Source organism: Elaeis guineensis, chromosome 6, assembly GCF_000442705.2.
Source record: "Elaeis guineensis isolate ETL-2024a chromosome 6, EG11, whole genome shotgun sequence".
Classification (NCBI taxonomy): Eukaryota; Viridiplantae; Streptophyta; class Magnoliopsida; order Arecales; family Arecaceae; genus Elaeis; species Elaeis guineensis.
In genome coordinates, this window is record NC_025998.2 from 12715341 (window position 1) to 12736770 (window position 21430).

General features: G+C 35.9%; 1 protein-coding gene and 1 pseudogene across 1 annotated transcript in view; both read left to right on the top strand.

Moving 5' to 3' along the window:
• The window catches only part of LOC105047205 (uncharacterized), a 32392-nt gene extending 21351 nt beyond the window's left edge, over positions 1-11041 (top strand). The window contains exons 4-9 of the mRNA XM_073259200.1: positions 1711-1813; positions 5379-5918; positions 6121-6458; positions 7160-7338; positions 10625-10739; positions 10821-11041. Coding sequence (XP_073115301.1) covers positions 1711-1813; positions 5379-5918; positions 6121-6458; positions 7160-7318 — 1140 coding nt within the window. The 3' untranslated portion in view covers positions 7319-7338; positions 10625-10739; positions 10821-11041. The remainder of the gene's footprint in view (positions 1-1710; positions 1814-5378; positions 5919-6120; positions 6459-7159; positions 7339-10624; positions 10740-10820) is intronic.
• On the top strand, positions 7482-18717 carry LOC105047226 (uncharacterized; annotated as a pseudogene).
• Positions 18718-21430: the final 2713 nt, after the last annotated feature.

Genomic DNA, 21430 nt, shown 5'->3' on the forward strand with positions numbered 1-21430 from the left:
AAACTGCTAGTTATAATATGCAGCTCTTCTGGGAATGAATGATGAAAGATACATAAAGTTGACACAATAGTTGAGATAAATCTTGCTGATCAAAATTATGATTGTATTATGATCATGTTATGTTCTATAAGCGTATTTACCTTGAAAAAATCTTTTATCTGCGTGGTGTTTGGTCTGCTTAGAACTAATATTTTTGCATAATTTTTTATACAATTTATTCAGGAGGTTGTCTTTAACTAGCCTTATATTCTGTGGACTGTCGAATGAATGTTTTTTTTCTAAATATTGTGCAATTTTTTGGCCACGATTAATTGTGGGCATAGATTACACAATTTGGAGAGGAGGTAAGGAAGCTTTTCTTGAGCACTTTGTTATTACATAGCTCTCAATTTAGTAACTCATTATCATGACTATTATGGTCAAGATAAAATATGAGATTTGCAGCAACTGAATGATTCAATCAATGAAAGTTTCAAGGTGCATTAAAGTTAGAATGACTGTTGTAGACATGTACGAAAACCAACTTCATTTTTTTATCTTTTTCTTCCTTTCAGTTGAAGGATGAGTTCAGCTATTTTACATTCGGAGCTAAGTAGCCCATTTATTGTGCTGAGTAAGTAATTTCTAGATAACAACTTAAGCTGGTCATATTTTAATTTTCACTTTTTAATCAATTAGCCAATGTGAGAGGTATATTGACACACAATCAGATCATAGAAGTTGGCTTGTAGAAAAATACAGACTCATGTGAATTCTAGTTATCTTTGGAAAATCATCTAGCAAGTCATGTCTGTGTCAAGGAAAGGATTCTTAATTTGAGTTAGAAGGTTTGCTTAGTGTGAATTCTAGGATGGGAGCTGTGGTTTGACAAGCCATCTTATGTTGGGATATATTGTGCCCATCAATTTGCTTTTCTTCTTTCATGTCTTGTTTAGATATAAAAGCACTTCTTATCACTTATTTAGTTGGCCATTCCTAAAGAAACTGGTGGTGCTCTGGAAGGTGTCTATCGTAGTTAACCAAAGATATCTTAGTCAATTCTGAGCTTCAGCAGTAAACCACTTATAGAAATTGAGGTCTTACACTGGCTTCTTGGTATCCAACTAACAGTCCCATGTTATTTTGAATATTTCTATGTTTATTTGTTGTTTGGTCCATGTACATCTCTGTCAAACAATACCTAGATCATCTTAACACTAAATCATGGGAAAAACCATATAACAACATTTATTTAGGTATCATTATGGATTTGTTACATTAAACTGATCATTCAAACTTCTGAGTGTAAAAGAAAGGCTTCATATCTAACTGAAGACCATGACCTTTATCTGTCTTTAAATTCCTTGAGTTCATACTTACAAGATTTATGAGAATTCTGCTTTATTAAGGTATTTCATCTCATTTAGTATACCTTGCAACATCCAGTTAATTTCAATGACTTTCACTGTTGCTCTTCAAAGCAATAACTGTAGAATGAGGATTTGCCACAGATCATTAGAAAATCGATAGGGACATTGGTCATTATAGTGAGCATAATTGCTTCGGCATTTGGTAATTTGTATTTTCAGCTTGGATTCATAATTACTATGTTTTGGTTTAACAGAGTTGTTATTGTTGCATATGCATTGAGTATTTGTTTCCAATGTTCCTTGGACTTGGCACATTATACTTCTGTGGTTTTTGTATTAAATATGTTGTTACAATTTGCAGGGTTCACTATCAGCCACATGTCCATATAACATGGAACCGATTGTCTCATGTAATCTTGAGGACAATGATGCTCAGTTTAAACTGATGAATCATGGTGATGCAGGTACCCCAGGCATCTCAAAATTTTTGATGGGATAGTATGCAAGTCAAGCAATTTGCTTTTCTCACAGTATAGAACCTTAATGTGCTTTCATTTGATTTATTCTGCATAAGATTTGCAAGTTGGTTCTGTTTCAGAATTGTATTATTCTCCTTCTTCCTTAATCATGATAATGGTTAAAGAAGACATTCCATGCTTAATATTTTAAAGCCATGAGGATCAGAAAGACAAGAAGTATGGAAATGTATAGTGTGTCTATAGGGAAACTAGCCAAGGTTTGCAACTATTTGTTGGACAGAAAAATTCAACCCTTAAAATTGTGGAGGGTCAGAGAGACAAGAAATATGGAAATGTATAGTGTGTCTATAGGGAAACTAGCCAAAGTTTGCAACTATTTATTGGACAGAAAAATTCAACCCTTAAAAATTTGGAAGCAACAGGCAGCTGCAAAAAGTTAAGAGGAAGTAACCTGGAATGCCTGGATAATATACTTGTTTTAATTGCTCTTATATTATTAGGGGAAAGTTTCTAAAAATACAACAAACCTTCCTTTTGTATCTCAAGGAAGTTATAATGATGTGTAGGCTAGTTGCTATTGTGGGATCAAATGAATTTTAGTTTGATTTTTATTGTTGATTTTTTTTTCTTTCTTTGGACATAATTGTGACCTAACATTTTAGGCCCAATCTTGAGATTTAGGAGTCCTTTTTAGTTAAAAATGATTTAACATTGTGGTGATGGGATGCAACTTCTGAATATATGTTGTGCATCATTAAATAGACTCATTTTGACCAAAGGTATGTTGGCCTGAAGGTGTGATGGTGGGGTAACGGGTGAAGATGCCTTCTTCTGTCAGTCATAATTTAGTTTAAGGGATAGGTATACTTAATTAAAATTGATGGTTTGGATTAAATATTGCTTTCTTACGGTTTAAGTTAATTCAATCTATATGTAAGGTTCGTAAGGCCATTCAGCAGATTGAAAGTTTTGGATGAAATTAAAAAATATTCTGGTTCTTTTTGTCTCATCACTTTCTAATTCTTTTGTTCTCTTTCCTTGCTCTGAGGCTTGAGGATTTCGAGCATCCAAAGCAACATTTTTTTTTTCTTTTTGTGACTTGGAATGTGATTTATCCTCATGCATTTTCTGCATGAAATATGGAAAATGCATCATATTTAAAAGAAAAAGATCATAGATCTGAATGCAATCACATATTCAATTACCCCAATCTTTTCTGCATTAGGCTGATAGATGGGTTGAATATGTGCTGCAAAGCATAAAATATTGTTAGTGTTCAACAGAATTTTAAAAACATAACATTGAAAAAAAGAAAAACCTATAAGAATCTCTAAAGAAAAGAAGCACAAAAGGTATTTTGCAATAGTGGCTGCACGAGTGCTTCCTCAAGATTTGCTAGAGGAGGATCAAGTGTTCTAAGACAAGTCCTTAGGTGAGTGCCAAGAACATGCAGTAGCTCTCAGCACTTGGGCATTTAGTTGTTCACGGCATCCTAAAGCTTGGGCCTTTATGGATATGTGAGGTCTTCTAGGCTTGTATTTTTAATGTGAAAGTCCTCCAAAATTTCAATTGAACCTCATCAATTGAAGAGATAATCTAAGTACCATAAATTATTTATACATTGTGCTGCAAGGTTCACTATCTTGGTATTGGACCCGGTACTGGTACAGTGCTGATAGATGTCGGTACGCTCAATACATGGTTTGGTTTGGTGTAGCCATATCAAGTCCCATTTGGCACTGTTATGGTGCGTTATGCCTGATACGGAGTGGTGTGCGCCAGTATGCTAACCTTGTGCTGTCTATTCATTTGTACGTGGGTACTCTATTAGTGTAAAACTAGCAATAATATTTAGCATTATTCTTTTTTTGCTGAGAATTATTTATTTATACTAGCACTTATATTTGCATAATGTTATATCTGGTTTAGTATCATTATATGCATTGGACTTTATAATATTTCTAATATGTCATATGCTGTATTATCCATTTCAGTACTGGAATTTATGTTACAAATCTGGTGTCTATAATGATGGAAGTCCTATTTAAGGACACGATGTAATAATAATGATGTTATTACCACTGTCTGTGTATGATATAGATAAAACCTTATCAATCTTGATCTTCATCCTCCATATGAGAAAATCTTAAGGCCAGAGAAAAGGGCGAGGAGATGACCAAGGGTACAAAAGAAGTGGAGAAAGGCGTTGTTCAGTCTATCTTGCTGGTTGGACACCATATTCCTTCAATTATAAGACTCAATGATTGGTAAAAGACCAACATGTTTTCTAATGTCACCAGCTGTTGTTTTGGTAGAAACATCAGCCATGGGTCTGAAAACACTTTGAAACATGACCTGACAGCAGTTGACTCAAATTCAGGCAACATAGCCATTCACTTAAGTTAACTGAACACAAATTAACATCATAAAGTCAATGCTAGCACCATGGCATGAGATACCATCTGTATTTGTAATATAAATGTTTTTTTCTAATTGGAATGCACAACCAAGGTCATAACAAGATTGCGTCCTTAGTCCAACACTAAGATTAGCTACAGTACATCAGCACTAGTTTCAACATCAAGATTTGTCTTTAGATCAATAGGACCAAGTATCATTTACATCTGAACCAATGAATATAGGTAGCTGTCATCCTGCCAAGCTATAGTCTGCAGCACAGTCACAGATTATAGTTCTGTTGATGTTGATGTCGGTATCTAGCTTCAAAATTTATACAGAAGCTTCATTCTTCTCTGTATTCAAGTGCAGAGGGATTGCTTCTTGATCATCCAATGAGGGAGTTGTCGTCTAAAAGTTTCACAGGTCACCATTGATTTCTCTGGTGCTTCCTAAGGGCACCAAGTACTGTGTTTGTGTACAATATTGAAGGATACCAGCCCAAACTATACGCGACTTCTTTGTGGAAAATCACCAACTGTGCAAGATTATATACAACAGAAAAGATTGCTTTCACTTTGGTGAAATCCTATGCATTGACAATATACATGACTAAATAAATAAGAAAAGAGCTTGAGCAAAACCTATGCAATAAAAATATGAACTGCTAAATAAATAAGAAGATAATGCAAAATGATTGAGAAGCATAGAGTGGAGAGCTTGAGAGAGTGATGTTTGGACGATAAAAAAGGGCATCCTAGTCCACTAGGCTCTTGCCATTGTGGGGTCCAAAGAGGGTCAGATATACGCAGCCTTACCCTTATTTGTGGACAAGATGTTTTTGTGTTTCGAACTTGTGACACCCAGGTCACAATGTGACACTCTTTCCATTGCACCAAGGCCTGTCCTCTATATAATTTAAAGATGGCTATATATATGGTTGTCCAATATAACTGTTTAAAGCTCCTAGTAGCTTGGTGCTTGTATATAGATTGTAGTTGCTGTTTTTTCTTAGCTTATCCTTGACATACTTGGATTTGAGGATCCTTTTGTTGTTGTACATGCAATGGCAGCTTGGTAAATTTGAACATATAAAGCACTATGTCTCATTATTTTGTGGGTTATTTCATGACCAAATTTACTCTTTTTGCAGTTAAAGATGAAAACCCTGAATTGCCTCATCTTGTTGCTGATGACAGCGATGATGGAAGTTGTAGTTCAAGTGGTTCTCAAACTTGCAGTGTATTGAATTTCCATGGCTCTGAAAGTTTTTCTACTTTACCCTATGATACTGATATGGGATTTGCAGATGTCATGAGTGCTGCTTGTTCTAGTCATGAGCTTACAAATTCTGACATAATGATTGATATGGCGGAGAGATACATGATTTTGCCTTTCCTAGAGAAAACAGCAGAAACCAACCACATTCAAGTTGAGGAGTCCTATGAAGAAACAATGATGAATTCTGATGATGCATTCTTGTATCTAGCAATTCACCAAATGAAATCATCTGATCAGGAAACTGAGATAACCTGTCATGCTGGTGATTTGGATGAAATTGAGTGCTTCGATCCACAATTGCTATTTAGAAGTTTACCTGATTTACCTGAAGCACTTTCATCCATTTGTCCTATCTTGCTTCCAAAGGAAATGCAGCAAAGGAAGCCTATTACCCTTGTACTTGATTTGGATGGTAAGCTGAGTTGAAAATTTGTATTCATTGTCATAGAAAATTTCCTAATTTGTAGTATTTTAAAGATACTGCTTCTTTGATTGTTGTTAATTTTAATTGGAGACTATTTTAAAGTGCATCAAGTTGTGTTCATGTGGTCCATGTATGCCACCTTTTTTTAACAGGCAGTAATTAAGAAAGCATTTTGCTGTCTCCGATGCAGAAACTCTTGTCCATTCTACCTTGGAGCATTGTGATGATGCTGACTTTACCTTTCCGGTCTTCTTTAACATGAAACAACATACTGTATATGTAAGACGTAGGCCTCACCTGCAGCTGTTTCTGGAGAGGGTAGCTCAGATGTTTGAGATTGTCATTTTCACAGCCGGTCAAAGTATTTATGCCGAACAGCTACTGGACATACTGGATCCAGAAAAAAAGTTGATTTCACAGCGTATTTATCGTGAATCATGCATATTTTCTGATGGCAGCTATACAAAGGACCTGACCATTTTAGGAATCAATTTGGCAAAAGTTGCCATAGTTGATAATTCTCCACAGGTAGTATTCCCCCATTGCATCTGCAAGTTTCTGAGGGTTCAACCATAGTACTTCTTTACTACTCAATAAAATTTATCATGAAAAGTTTATTTACTTTGCTGCTAATCAATGAACTATTGTTACACTTTCCTGCATAAGTTGCCTGAATGTTTCACATGAAGATACTTTTTGGTTGCATTGCCAATTTTCTGTTTTTGTTTTGTTTCAGGTTTTCTAGAAACAGGTAACATTTTGGTCATCAAAATCATAGTCATATTCAGATTTTGTCTTTAGTTTCCAATGGGGTAAAAATTTTTGACTGTCTGAATTTTTTAAAATTTAAGAAACTGTTTTTAAATGCAAAGAAATGAAAACTGAGCATATATTAGATCATGATACTGTTTTTCTGTTCTTAAACAATAGAAAACAAGAAACAGATGAGCCATCAAGTGAGTCTGTCACTATGACATTTCAAATTACTTGGAAGACAGGTTCAGAGTTGGAAAGTTCTCCATTTCTTTACTTTGGTATTGAGATTTTGTAGTTAAAAATTTGTTCAGAAGATTATTGTTTGAAGAGCATAAGCCAAATTTATCTTGCTTTCATGTGCACAGATATATTGTCTTCTGTCATCTAATATTTTTAATATAAAAATCCTGTAAGTAATAGAAACTATGAGATGATTAGTTATTTATTTCTGTCTCTTTCACCTTTGATTTCAGGTTTTCCAGTTGCAAGTAAATAATGGGATACCTATTAAGAGTTGGTTTGATGATCCAGCGGACCATGCATTGCTTCAATTACTTCCTTTCCTGGAGAGCCTGGCAGATGCAGATGATGTCCGTCCTATTATTGCAAAGAAATTTGGAAATAAGGAATAATGTTGTTTATTGGGGAAGTTGTAAGTTTGGTTTATTTACTACTATGACTTTCTATAGTATCTCATCCTTTTGAAGAACAATTACATTATTTATATAATAAGCATTTTATCTTCATCCTGTTATGTATTGGCATGTGAACTATTATGACCTTCGAAGGTTACTGATGGTTGTATCTGTAAATGATGCTAAAGCTAACTGGCTAGAGTTGGTAGTTTCCCACCTGTTCTTGTTATGTGGGCTTGTGCATGGAATTGCACTATTGGAAAATGGCGATTACTGCTGTTTGTATGTGTGCAATAATTTTTTTCTGACAATCATGATTTGGTTGTCGCTGCTGCATATTGGACTTAATATTTGGCCTTTCCTAGGTTCGATGTTCAGTACTTCATTATCATACGATGTTAAAGCATCTTATGCTGCAGAAGGTCTAGATTATACGGTATGACACCAAGAAACATCAATGCTGTCCTAGAGTAGACACAGGATGTCTGCACAAGAATTTTCTTGTCGTTTTTAGTTTCATCTAATCTCTTTATCCATGTCTTTTCACATGCTTCACACTTTCAGTGTGACTTTGTGACAAACAAGTGCTTCATGCTGCCCCATTTATTCATTATTTACCTTTAAGTGAATTTAATAACCCAATAGAAAAAGCAAAGGAGACTATTGATAAGAATTTGCTCTTAAGATATGTACTTGAAATTAAAGTTGACCGGTAGTATAAGTTTTAGTGGTATAATCTTACGATTTCCTATGATCAGTTACCAACAGTGGCAGAGTTTTAGACACATCGACGATGTATTAAGGGTTAAGAATGTGTAAAGATTAGAGAACCTAAATGTTCTGACTAATTTCTCAGCTTGAGATGTTCAATAAATGCTTTTGGTGTCTGGTTAGTGTAACTGAATTGAATTTTGTACTAGGGGCATAATGTAAAGAGGGATCAACTGACTAGTTTGAAGTTGTTTGATATGGGTTTAAGAATTATTTGGGAATTATGAGCTAGAAATGCTCTAAAATAGGGAGTGACAAGGCAGAATCTAGCTGAGATATTATATTTATACCTTGAAAAGATGTTTTTAGTGCATATTATTATGCGTCATTCTGTTACTGCCAGGTGAATTCCAATACTTAAATTCTCTTTTAGTCTCTTTATGAAGGATTTTGTAGGTGATCGTGAGTCCCTTTTCATTAAGTTTATTTATACTTGTTTCTTCCTGAAAATGCCTATATGTAACTAATGGTAGAAATATTTCATTATTTTTGGAAGAAATTATGGAAACCATCTAGTCATAAGGTTGAGATGGAATAAACAATGGTTTCTGAATGATGAAAAATGCATGATGAAATTGGTATATAAATGTCACTGACCAAATTATTTATTATTGGATCTATATTTTTTGAAAAATCATATTTATATAACATCAATGTGCACAACCTGTTATTGGTTATTATAATTTATAGTATACTATTGTTTCACTTGAAAAAAATAAATGTTTTAAACATTATGGCAGTTATTATTGTAAGTAAAGCTCTTCTTTTCTTCTTATTCTTCATTGGCAACATTGGAATGGAGATAACAGTATCTAGTTGTGACAGCAAGAAGAGAAATGGATATAATGAGTCGAACTGGTTTCTTCTCAGTCACCATTGTCCAAGTATTGCACTGATGAAACAAAACAATTTGAGGGGAGATTGAGATCTAATAAAGCAATAAACTGTTTAGCATTTCTGTAGAAAAGAAGAAGTTGAGATCTAAGATTGCAAGAGATGTGTAGCATACACATGGGGTTTGAGAGAGAAGAAGATCACAGGACAGAAGAAATTGGAGGTTGCATAAGATTTGACATTTTTGGACCTGAGCGACAATTATTACTTAAGTGGGTCGACCCAAAGCTGCCACATGATAAAGAGCGTTAGGGCAATATAGACTAGTGAATACCCCAGGGGCATCAAGTCATAGGGCTATAAATAAATGAGGCATTTATTGAATTAGAGGTGCTTGTATTGTATCAAACAATGTGTCACATTTTGACGAGAAAATAAAGAGAGTTATGAGCAATGCTATGCTGGCATGCCTCAGAAATCTTAAAAGAGGAAAAACGAAAAAACTATTGGCGCTTTCCTGTTGCTCCTCAGACCTTCAGACAATGAGCAATGAGAAGTACCGTGTCAGTTATGTTGATATTATTTCACTGAGATACGAGTTGATTATTTCCAGAGAATAGATGACTCTCAAATCCTTAAATTTTTTTCTACTCGCAAAAGAAAGGGGTTTGGTGTGATCCATGAGCTGGTGGTGATTGGTATCTAGAATAGGAAGGTCTAGATACCACAAACCAGTTTCCATGCTGGGTTGGACCATCATTTATCTTCTAATTTAAATCTCAGGCACTTGCTGGGTTTTAGATACTGTTGGATACTATGAGAAATTTTTACTGTGTGATCCAGTGGATGGCTAAACATGGGTTTTTAAGTTTATTTATGTAGGAACTCACTTAATGTTTGGGAACTTTAATGGCATTTACTTTTGCACATTCCAAACAAGAAAACATTGATGAATGCCCCAAAAGCACTGATTATCATGATTGCTCTTTTTTACAAGGGATCTTATATATTGCTTTCATTAAACAGTTTATTTGGATTTTAAAAATCATATTCCTGTGGCTTAATTTGTAACCACAGTCGCATGGTGGCTATGGTTAATCCCCACTTGCCTCCTTGTGTGATTTGTTTTTATGATAATTAAATTATTTGAAATTCTTTAACTAGTAGAAACTGTTTGCATAAACAAAGAAAAGGGAAAAATAGAAGCGTTGTTATTGAACATATTTTTAGACTGTCATAGTTTTCTCTACTTCTAGAAACGGAATACAGGAAAGCTAAGTGCAACTGCGCTACCAAGTGGGCTCTTGGTAGATCTCTAGTTTCTTGGTTAAATGTAATAGACTGAAATTTAGTAGTCAAAATGTTATTCAGATGACTTCATCCTTGAGTGATGCATTCCTGAGCATTGGAACTTGGATAATTATGGTGCAAATGGGTCTCCCTGCATGAAACCAAATCTCTTTCTTCTCTCTCTCATGTCATGCTATCTTATGTCATCTTCATTTTCATTTAAAATAAAATTCTTAAATTTATTATGGCATTTAAAGTATTCTAACAGAGTGGGAACCATTAACGCTTGGTGAATTATTCTTGTTTTCTGATCTGAGTTTTCCAGTTACAACTGAATAATGGATTACCTATTAAGAGTTGGTTTGGTGATCCTTGGACCATGCACTGATTTCAACGATGGCCATGCAGGTGATTTTTTTTCCCATTATTGCGAAGATACTCAGCAATAAAAAGAAAAGGTGTTTGTTCAGACAACCATTAGTTTGTTGCCTCCTTTCACTTTCCAAAGAATCTCGTCCTTCAGGTAGCTTCGCTCAGAATCAACACATTATTTCTCTCATCTTTGTTCCCATTTATTTATGGATATAGCTCTTGCAACTTGCAGATGGTTGCTGATGGTTGTATATATGAATGATGCCCAAGTTAACTGCCTAGAGTCCTATATTCCTTTGATCTTGTTTTTGTCATATAGGGGTGTGTATGAGAATAGTGTCATTGAATTATTGTGTGCTCGGTTTGCTGATAAATGTCTGTATTTAATATTCATCTATTAATAAATCGTGACGTGATTGTATCAGTCCACAGTAATGAACTTAATTTTGTGCATTTTACGGCCAAGAGTTATATATAAGTTGACTGGTGGTGTGTTTCTCCAGAGAAAAAGGTCGACTGCTGTTACAATTCTAGATTTCCTTTGATGACCATAAGATGGATGGTTCAAACAATTCCATTCCAATATTGAAGAGGGGTTGGTCGGTAGAGAAGTGTAAGGAGGGCCTGTCCTCTCCAAAAACCTCAATACCTCCAGTCCTGGAGCTAAAAGATAGGTTTCTGGTACAGTTCCCAGGAGACTTTACTGGAAGAAACGGCTGGCATCTTTAAAGATATTTGTAGCTTGGAAGCTTAAATGTCATCATAATCAACAAGTTCGCCTATGGCGTCCTGACTCTGCTGTACTTTTAAATGTCTAGATGCACAGGTAATTGTAGTTCATGCTAATCATATAAGGTAGATGGCCATCTGAGTAATCTGATTGTGTTTGTGTACGTCATGGATTTAGATGGGTGTAGTTTGATGGTAAGTCCGGGCCCGTAAACAGGTGAGGCGAAAACTCATGAAATTACCTCTGTTGCTGACAAGTTCCTAATAAAGGGCCTCTTATAAAATTCATCAAAGGTGATCCACCATGATTGAAAATGTCTTCATGGTTAAAGAAAAAAAACTATTTTTTGCGATTGTGGCCATGAAGCCATCCTCTGAAGATTTTCCCGAACATTTATTTTTTAATACCTTATATACAATTCTTTTGAAGGTTTTTATGGAACCTTCTGTCTTCTAATACTATCTAATAAAGCACTGCAGCTGACCGATACTGATTTTTGGACACGTAATAAAATGCCTTGCAGTATTCTCACTAGGAAAACAAGATGAAATAAAGCCGCCTTACATAAAGCTTGGCACTTTTTTCTCGCCAACCAGCCCCGTGCATGGATTGGGCGAGCCCCACATGGCAATAAGTGGACCTGTTTGTCTATCAAGCAACACGGCCTCCAGATATCACCTTAGGTCATGCAATTCTGATCATCTGTGACATATGGGATCGTGGAGTCGAACCTCTCCAGTTTAACGTCATATGAGAGAATATCTGAACTCATTCAAACCCATCTAACTAATTTTTTTATCTCCGCAAAACATTAAATACGTTCATTGGATCACCAGTTGCTCTCTCCGTTTCTTTACTGTGGAGGAGGGATAAGATAACGAAGAGAAACCCCGACAGTCCACAGGTGAAGAGTGACTTCTCCATCGAGAAGCCCGGCCTCCTTCCTCGTCTCTAAAGATCCATGGTCCTCCGATTGCTCCTCTCTTCCTCCAGCATTGCATTCAAATCGGGTCATCTCAAACCAATCAAGAGTTATAGTTTCCTTTCTCACCTAGATCGTTTCATCTTCTCTCCTCTGGCATCACCACCGCCAGTCCGTCCTATTCAAATTTTGCTACCAGGAAGCCAACCTCGTTTACAAGCAGGATTATCAACTTCTACTTGGCTTGCAGATGGTGGATTAGAATTTTATAAAATTAGATCATGATTAAACTTTTATATATGCATACATATGTATGTGCACATGAAACACAGGTTCAAGCAGATGTTCACAGGCTTCGAAACCTCTTAGTTTACTTAGACTTCACATAGTTGTGCCCTATCTACTTATGTTAACTTCCAAGTTCGCGGCAAACTATTATCGTGAATTCTCAAAATCGGTTTGTTGTTACTTCCTACCACTTATCTATTGCAACGAAAATTGGTGACGCTCCATTTATTATTTGTTAGACTAGTTACTGTTCAGCTTCATTTTAAAATTGATTCCCTTTTTGTCTAATAATTAATTAAAAAGATAATGAAGCAATAGAGAGTCCAACTTTTGACTCAATCCTACACTGAATTTGTAACAGCTATGCATATATTGATTTCATTTTGAAAACGTTCCTTTGATGCCCTGCCAAAGGAAGAAAAAAAAAAAAACGTTCCTTTGATGGAGGAGCACATCACACTCGCAAGAACCCCCTTTTTGATACCATTCTAATAAAAGCTCCCCGTTGGCTAAAGTTTAAATTTCCGATCCCTCCTTTTAGACTTTTCTTGGTAAAATATTCTTTTGACATCGTTTTATTTTAAGAAAATACCCAACGTACCCTTGGACTGAGAAGGGCCACTCTCTAACCAACGGCAATTAAGCCCAAGCCAGCTCCCGAACGTCTTTCTATCAATCACTAATAACTGCAAACCAAAACGGGCCCACAATATTAGCGGTGATCAGAAAATCGATTACTTTATTTATCTGCTAAGGAAATGATCAATGAAATGTCCATAGGCAGCTTAGCACTGACCGTGTTGCTGTCCATTCCGAATAAAGTATAGAGTAGATTGTTTCGTCTCAAAAAAAAAAGTATATGGCTTCTAACAGAATTTTTTAAAACTAAAAGTAGATAGAACTCATATGAAATGGACTTGGACGAGTAATTTAGCCTCGTCTTAGCTATACGTCTCGTTTATCTGAACTGATGAATATGTACTGGTTTGGTCTTATATTATGTAATAAGCTAAATTAAGTAGAGGCTCAGGATAAGCCTCTTGAGGTTTCCAGTTACGGCCTTCGCTAGTATAGGATTCAAACAGTATCACTCTGTTCTCATGGGACCAAGATAGTTGCTTCCCACCACAACATGGACGAGGATAGTGGACCAAGCCCATTGCACCCATCTTTGTATAATTGCATTTCCAGCTCTGTGATTTGGATATGCAAAGTGTAAAATACAGTTTCCGAACGTTATTAAAATTTTGTCAAAATTTTCCTGTTTAAGATAACTGTGATACTGAACATACATGCAAAGTAGGATTGCAAGTTCGATCTCACCCCAAGGCTTTGAAAAATTGGATTTCAAATGTTGTGAAGGAGAAAACTCAAGATATACCTTTCGTATAGGTCAAGTAATATTATAAAAGATATTCGTCGTAAATTTGATATGGAATTGCTATATCATCAAAGTTAGTATGGAAAAGAGATTGCTATCAAGAAGCTCTATAGTTTGAGATCAATATCTCATGAATGGTTACGATGGTATTGCGATCAGTTGACGTATGATGGCACATAGTTAATTTATCATTGCATACAATTAAATTAATATAGCACATAGATAATTTACCACTATATGAAGCTGAATAAGTATGGTACATAGTTAATTTGTAATTGTATATGATTATATATATATAGTACATAGTTAATTGTCACTACATATAGTAAAATTAATATGATACACAGTTAACTAAATATAACATACAGTTAATTTATCATCGTACACAGTTAAATAAACATGATATATAATTAATTTATTATTGTGCATGGTTATATACACATGGTATACATTTAAATTAATATGGTATATAGTAAATTTATCATTGCATACAATTAAATGAATACTGCATACAGTTAAATTAATATGGTATACAGTTAACTAAATATAAAATATAGTTAATTTGCTATTATACACAGTTAAATGAACACTGTACACAAGTAAATTAATATGGTACATAGTTAACAAAGCATGATATATAGTTAATTTGTTACTGTACATAGTTAAATGAACACTATATCCAATTAAGTTAATATGATACATAGTTAATTTATCACTGCATACAATTAAATTAATATGGTATACAGTTAACAAAATATGGTATATAATTAATTTGCTATTGTCATAGTTAAATAAATATTATATATAGTTAAATTAACATGGTACATAATTAATTTGCCACTGCACATAATTAAATTAACATGATACATAGTTAACAAAATATGATACATAGTTAATTTGTTATTGTACACAGTTATATATATATATAATATATAATTAAATTAACATAGTACATAGTTAAATTGATATTATACACAGTTAAATAAAATTATATATAGTTAAATTAATATGGTATATAGTTAACAAAATATTTTATATATTTAATTTGCTATTATACATAGTTATATATATATGGTATACTATTAAATTGTCACTATATATAATTAAATTAACATGGTACATAATTAATTTGCTATTGTATATAATTATATATATATATATGATATATAGTTAAATTAACATGATGCATAGTTAACTAACCACTGCATACAGCTAAATAAACTACATACAGTTAAATTAACATGGTACACAGTTAATAAAATATAGTATATAATTAATTTACTATTATATATAGTTAAATGAACATTGTACACAGTTAATTTAACATAGTATATTATTAATCTACCACCACACATAATTAAATTAACATGATACACAGTTAACAAAATATGATATACAGTTAATTTGCTATTATACATAGTTAAATGAGCATTGTATATAGTTAAATTAATATGTATACAGTTAATTTGCCCATGCATACAATTAAATTAACATAATACATAGTTAACAAAATATAGTACATAGTTAATTTGCTATTATATACAGTTGCATATATACGATACATAATTAAATTAATATGGTACACAGTCAAATTGCTATTATACACAGTTAAATGAATATTGTACATAGTTAAATTAATATGATATATAATTAACAAAATATGATATACACTTAATTTACTATTATACATAATTATACATACATGGTCACAGTTAAATTAATATGATACCCAATTAAATTACCACTACTTCTAATTAAATTAATATGATACGCAATTAACTAAATATGATATATAATTAATTTATATTATACATAATTATATAATATATAATTAAATTAAATTAATATATAATTAACTAATTATTATATATAATTAAACAAATATAATACACAATATTTGGTTTAGAAAATATTTTTATCTTACGGAACACAAACTTAAATTTCTATTTAAAATAGATGGGTAGTTGTGGTCAACGGTCTAAAAATTAAAGTCTGATCCGTGGATCGGGCATTAAAAACCCCAATTTAGGATGCGGTCGTGCTGAAAGGCTTTTGCCGACTCTTTCGCATCGTCGTCGCCGAGACAAGCTCAACCCACCACCTTCCCCATTCCTCTTCTAGCTCCACCATCACTAATAATCTCGATAAAAATAAGACGAAGACAACGGGCAAGAGGAAAAAGAATTCGGCCACCTTTGCCGCCGAGATCGTGCGATGGAACAAAGCCATCACCGAGCACATGCGCCACGGCCGCTGCGACGCCGCTGCGGCGCTTTTTGACCGGATACCCAGCCGCTCGACGGTTTCCAGGAACGTCATGCTCTCCGGCTACCTCGCCAATGGCCGCTTCCCCCTCGCCCTCCGCCTCTTCGTCGCCATGGCCCGCCGCGACGCCATCTCCTGGAACACCATGATTCGTGGCCACGAGCTCAACCGCGACCTCGCATCCGCACGTCGCCTCTTCGATGAAATGCCCGAGAAGGATACAGTCTCCTGGAACACCATGATCTCCGCTGAGGCCAGCAGCGGCCTCGTCGACCTGGCACGGGACACGTTCGAGCGCACCCCGAACAAGGATGCCGTCTCCTAGAACGGCAGTTGTTCGATTCGAATTCCCAGGGGGAGACTGTCTCCTGGAACGCCATGATCGCTGGCTACGTCCAGAGAAAGAGGATGGCGGAAGCCAGGCAGCTTTTCGACCGGATGCCGGAGAGGGATGTGGTTTCTTGGAACACCATGATCTTGGGGTATGCTCAGAATGGGGATATGGCTGAGGCAAGGATATTCTTTGATGCATCCCCTTACAAGGACGTGTTCACTTGGACGGCAATGGTTTCCGGGTACGCCCAGAATGGGATGCTGGAGGAGGCCAGGTGGGTGTTCAACAAGATGCCAGAGAGAAACTTGGTCCAATGGAACGCGATGATTGCAGCATATGTGTAGTGTCAGAGGACGGAAGAGGCAGAGGAGCTTTTCAACTCAATGCCATGCAGGAACGTCAACTCCTGGAACACAATGATCACGGGTTATGCACAGGTCGGGATGACTGAACGGGCTCGTGAAATTTTTGATACAATGCCCCAGAGGGACTCCGTCTCCTGGGCTGCCATGATTTCTGGGTACTTTCGGGGTGGGTTTGGTGAGGAGGCATTGCAGCTCTTCATAGAGATGGGTAGGAGTGGGGAAAGGATGAATCGGTTGTCATTCACTTGTGCATTGGGCACATGTGCTGACATTGCAATGTTGGAGAGTGGAATGCAGGTGCATGGTAGGCTTGTGAAGGCAGGGTATGGAATGGGTTGCTTTGGCGGAAATGCACTCCTGGCGATGTATTGTAAATGTGGGAGCATACATGAGGCATACGAGGCATTTAAGGAGATGACTGAGGGATGTTGTCTCATGAAACACCATGATTGCTGGTTATGTGAGACATGGGTTTGGAAAGATGCATTGGAGATATTTGATATGATGAGAACAACTGATACAAGAGAAGATGACATTACCATGGTAACTGTTCCTTGAGCTTCACTAAAGATGCTGACAGCCTTTTTTATTTACCATATCTATTACAGTTCATATCCACGTAGTTCCATTATTAATAGATAAGTTTGTTATTCTTTCTTTCCACTTAGATAAGTAGTTCCATTATTAATACCACAAACTCATCTAGAGATTAAGCTCTTAATAAGACAATAGCATTTTTATGAGTGAGGGAGGGAGATCAACCCGATACTATATATTATCCAGGTCTCTATTATTGGGATACACCACTCAAGACTGGAACCCAAAACCTGTGGATGTTAGGCAAGGGGGTGTGACAACAAAGACAATACTCATTTAGCAAATATGACAATCAAAATGAGAGCATGAGAATGCACTTGCTTTTGATTATTATCTAACTTCTTATAGATCATTTTTCTGATATAGTACCTTAGAGTATAGTTTGGATTGCCAGCAATCTATGTGTGTTGGTATTTCTTAACTCATGCTGTCGTATTCATTTCTGCATTTCACTTTTCTCAGGTCGGAGTCCTCTCAGCATGTAGCCATTCAGGGTGGTTGATAAAGGCATGGCTTACTTTTATTCGATGCATCGAATAAAAGTAATTATGCATCATCTGGTAAATGGACTGGTGTAGATACAATGAGGGTAATTATGTGGGAAAGAGGTGTGAGGAAAGTTCCTGGTTTCAGTTGGATTGAGGTGAAGAACAAGGTTCATACATTTTCAGTTGGGGATTCTATACACCCTGAGAAGGAGAAGATATATGGGTTTCTGGAGGAATTGGATATGAAGATGAAGAAAGCAGGCTATGTATCTGCTACAGAGATGGTTTTGCATGATGTGGAAGAGGAAGAGAAAGAACACATGGTTAAGTGTCACAATGAGAAACTTGCTGTTGCGTTTGGAATTTTAAATGTCCCCCCTGGTAGGCCCATTTGAGTGATCAAGAACCTTAGAGTATGTGACGACTGTCACAGTGCTTTCAAGTATATATCTGCTATTAAGAATAGGTTGTACTTCTGCGAGATTACAATCGTTTTCACCATTTTAGTGGTGGATCATGCTCATGTGGGGATTACTGTTGAGAGTAAACTTATTTGACTTTAGAATTGTCAAAGTGGCGGAAATGTTCTGCAAGACCATAATTCAATAGCAATTGGAAAACTCAAATTAGTATTGACATACATGCATTTTACATGCAGAAGCTGCCCAATTCTATGCAAATTTCAAAAGGAAGAACTTTAGATGATATTATTCTGGATCAGAAGTTGGTTATAAGCATGTGCCTTCCTGTGGTTGGTTAAAGTTTAGAATAAAATTGGATTCATAAGAGACCCGAATTGAGATACATCTTGTCTTTGTTGAAATGGTATCTTCTGTTAACTTTGTGAAAATACCACATCTTTGAAGAATGAATGAAGAGGGAAGAGACCTACTCATTACTGAAGTGAGAAAAGACATGGCGAATCTAGCAGTGGGCACGTTATTATTACAAAAGATGAAGAAAGATCCATGAAGCTGAGCCAGTATAATTGGAATAAAGCTTGTTGGATTTGTCTTATGATTATATGAAGAAACAGGTGTTGTGATTCCAGTATGGCTGGGGTATATTGAAAATATGAGTTCTCCTATCCTTCATTGATGCTATATAGAGCACTGCCAGTTTTGACTGAGATGCTTGGTTTCAGGTGGTAGATGGAACAGCTTAAAAGGCCAGCCATTATCTGAAAGATCAAACAAACATGGAGTTTCCCAACAGGTTGCAGAAAGCAAGCCAGCCTGGATCATGAAGTTGGCATTTCTCTAGGGATTATTTGTTAAACACCAAAGTTGGAACAGCTAGTTAAGGAGCAGGTACAAAGAAGATAGACATCCTGTCTGATAGCGTGCTATTTGACAATTAGAAGGGTTTATCAATAACAACATTGCCCCAATTTGTTGGTCCACAGACTACTGGCTGTGGCTGCCATTGTTGTAGCTGATTGATGGCAGTGAGAGGGAGGAAGCTTGATATCTGTGATTGGAAGAAATAATTTTCATGTAGCGTCCTTCTGGGAGGTGCTACTTTTGGGCAATTTGGACTCAGGAGAGTGGAACTGAATTATGAATTATGGTACTGAAGCTGAGGTGGTGCTGGCTACTTCACTATTGGTGATTGCGGTGCTATCTCTTCTTTGATTGTGATATGTGCTTGCAGTTTCGTTGCAATCAACTATTCCAACGCCTGTTCTCAATTTCAGCAGTCTTAAAGATTGTTTCAGTTGAGCTCAAATAATGTTAAAATTGAAAGCAGTGACATAAGAGCCATTCATTTATCAATGCAGCTTCATTCAGATGCCAATGAACATTACAGGGATGCAATAACAATGGTGCTCTCCCGAGAGTGGGGCGAGGGGGCGTTGGGCATGGTTGGAAGGTACCGGATTTGGTGGGAAGGGCTTCTTGGGATACGAGAAAGGATGGAGTGGCGAGGGGGAGCAAGGAATGGAGGAAGAGTGCCAACAGCAATAAATTAGGCGGAACTGTGGCCGTATAAAGTTTGTTTATTCGGTGTTCGCTTTGGAAAGTAGTCAGCTGTTCCATCAAACATTTGAGCTGAGATTGGCTCCGTAGCCTTCCCTTTGAGGTTGCTTTCGGTGCATTGCCAAATAATTTTAATCAAAATTATTTATAATTTAAATTATTAATAATTTAAATAAATTATTAATAATATTGATTATTATATTTAATATATATAGATAATATTATAATAAAATTATTAAAAATTTTGATTGACATGTTTGATATGACAATTAGATTACCGATAATATAACATAATCCAAAATATCATTAAATAAATTATTAATTTAATATTTTAAATTATTTATTTAATTTTTAATGATAAAAATTATTATATGAAAAAATTATTATTTTTTAATATTTATTATTATTATTATTATATTATTATTATTTTTTTCTTCTTTTTTTCTTTTTTCGCACGTCATACCCTAACACTCTCTTCCCCCACCTCCGGTAGCCCCCGGTTGCTTTGCACTCTACCCCTCACGGCATTCTGCTTGTCGCACCTCCAACACCATCTTCTAGCCGTTTGCACCTCCTCCCATCCTCCCACATCGTCTCTTGGCCCCGGGAATGCGCATCCCCGCCCCCTACAGTCGCTTCCATCGTTGTCCTCATCCATCCGTGCCTCGTCTTCACCCACCCCATTGGTCTCTCACACCCCACACCCCGGCCCCCGTACATCGTGCCTCCGGCACCGCACCCCGACCTCCAACTACCTGTGCTGTCCTGATCACCGTACTCTGATCCTTCGACTTCGGACTCGCATCCCATCGCTGTCTCATCCAACTTCATCATCTGTCAGTATGAGTAAGGAGACGACGATGAAGAGCGTCTCATCCAGCTCCACCGTCGCCTCATCCCACCGCCGTCTGGATTTATGGAGGAGGGCGTCGATTTTGGATCTTCCTCTTTCCACTGTTGAAGATCATCTGAATTTTTGAAGATATTTTTGTTCAAAAAAATTATTATAAAATTACTAAATATGTGGTAAGCTGGATAGCTATCCTTCTTGAAGCAATCTAGATTGTAATACAAAAGACATACCAAATACAGTAATATAGCGGGTCCATATTAAATTGCCGGCAATCTGGATAAATTGCTAGTTTCAATACAACCTAAATTTTCGTTGGGTCGTGGAAAAATTTTTCTCACTAAAATATATTTTCAAGTTAATACTTAAATATATGATATTAAAAAAAAAATTTACATATATAATTGATCATGTTTAATTTACCAAAATAGAATGTTAACTCATCCGGTACTAGAAATAAGCACAGAAAATTCTAGGATAGTAAGAATTTATATTTCTCAACGGTATTCGGAGATCAAGATGGATGATTGAATCTTTTGGAATAATTGTGTAGAAATTTATTAATATTTTCTGTTGGCGCCATCTAAGGTGGTGGTGATGGTGGCGTTGGCCGGAAGTAGCTGCATTTGGTGGGAAGAGCTTG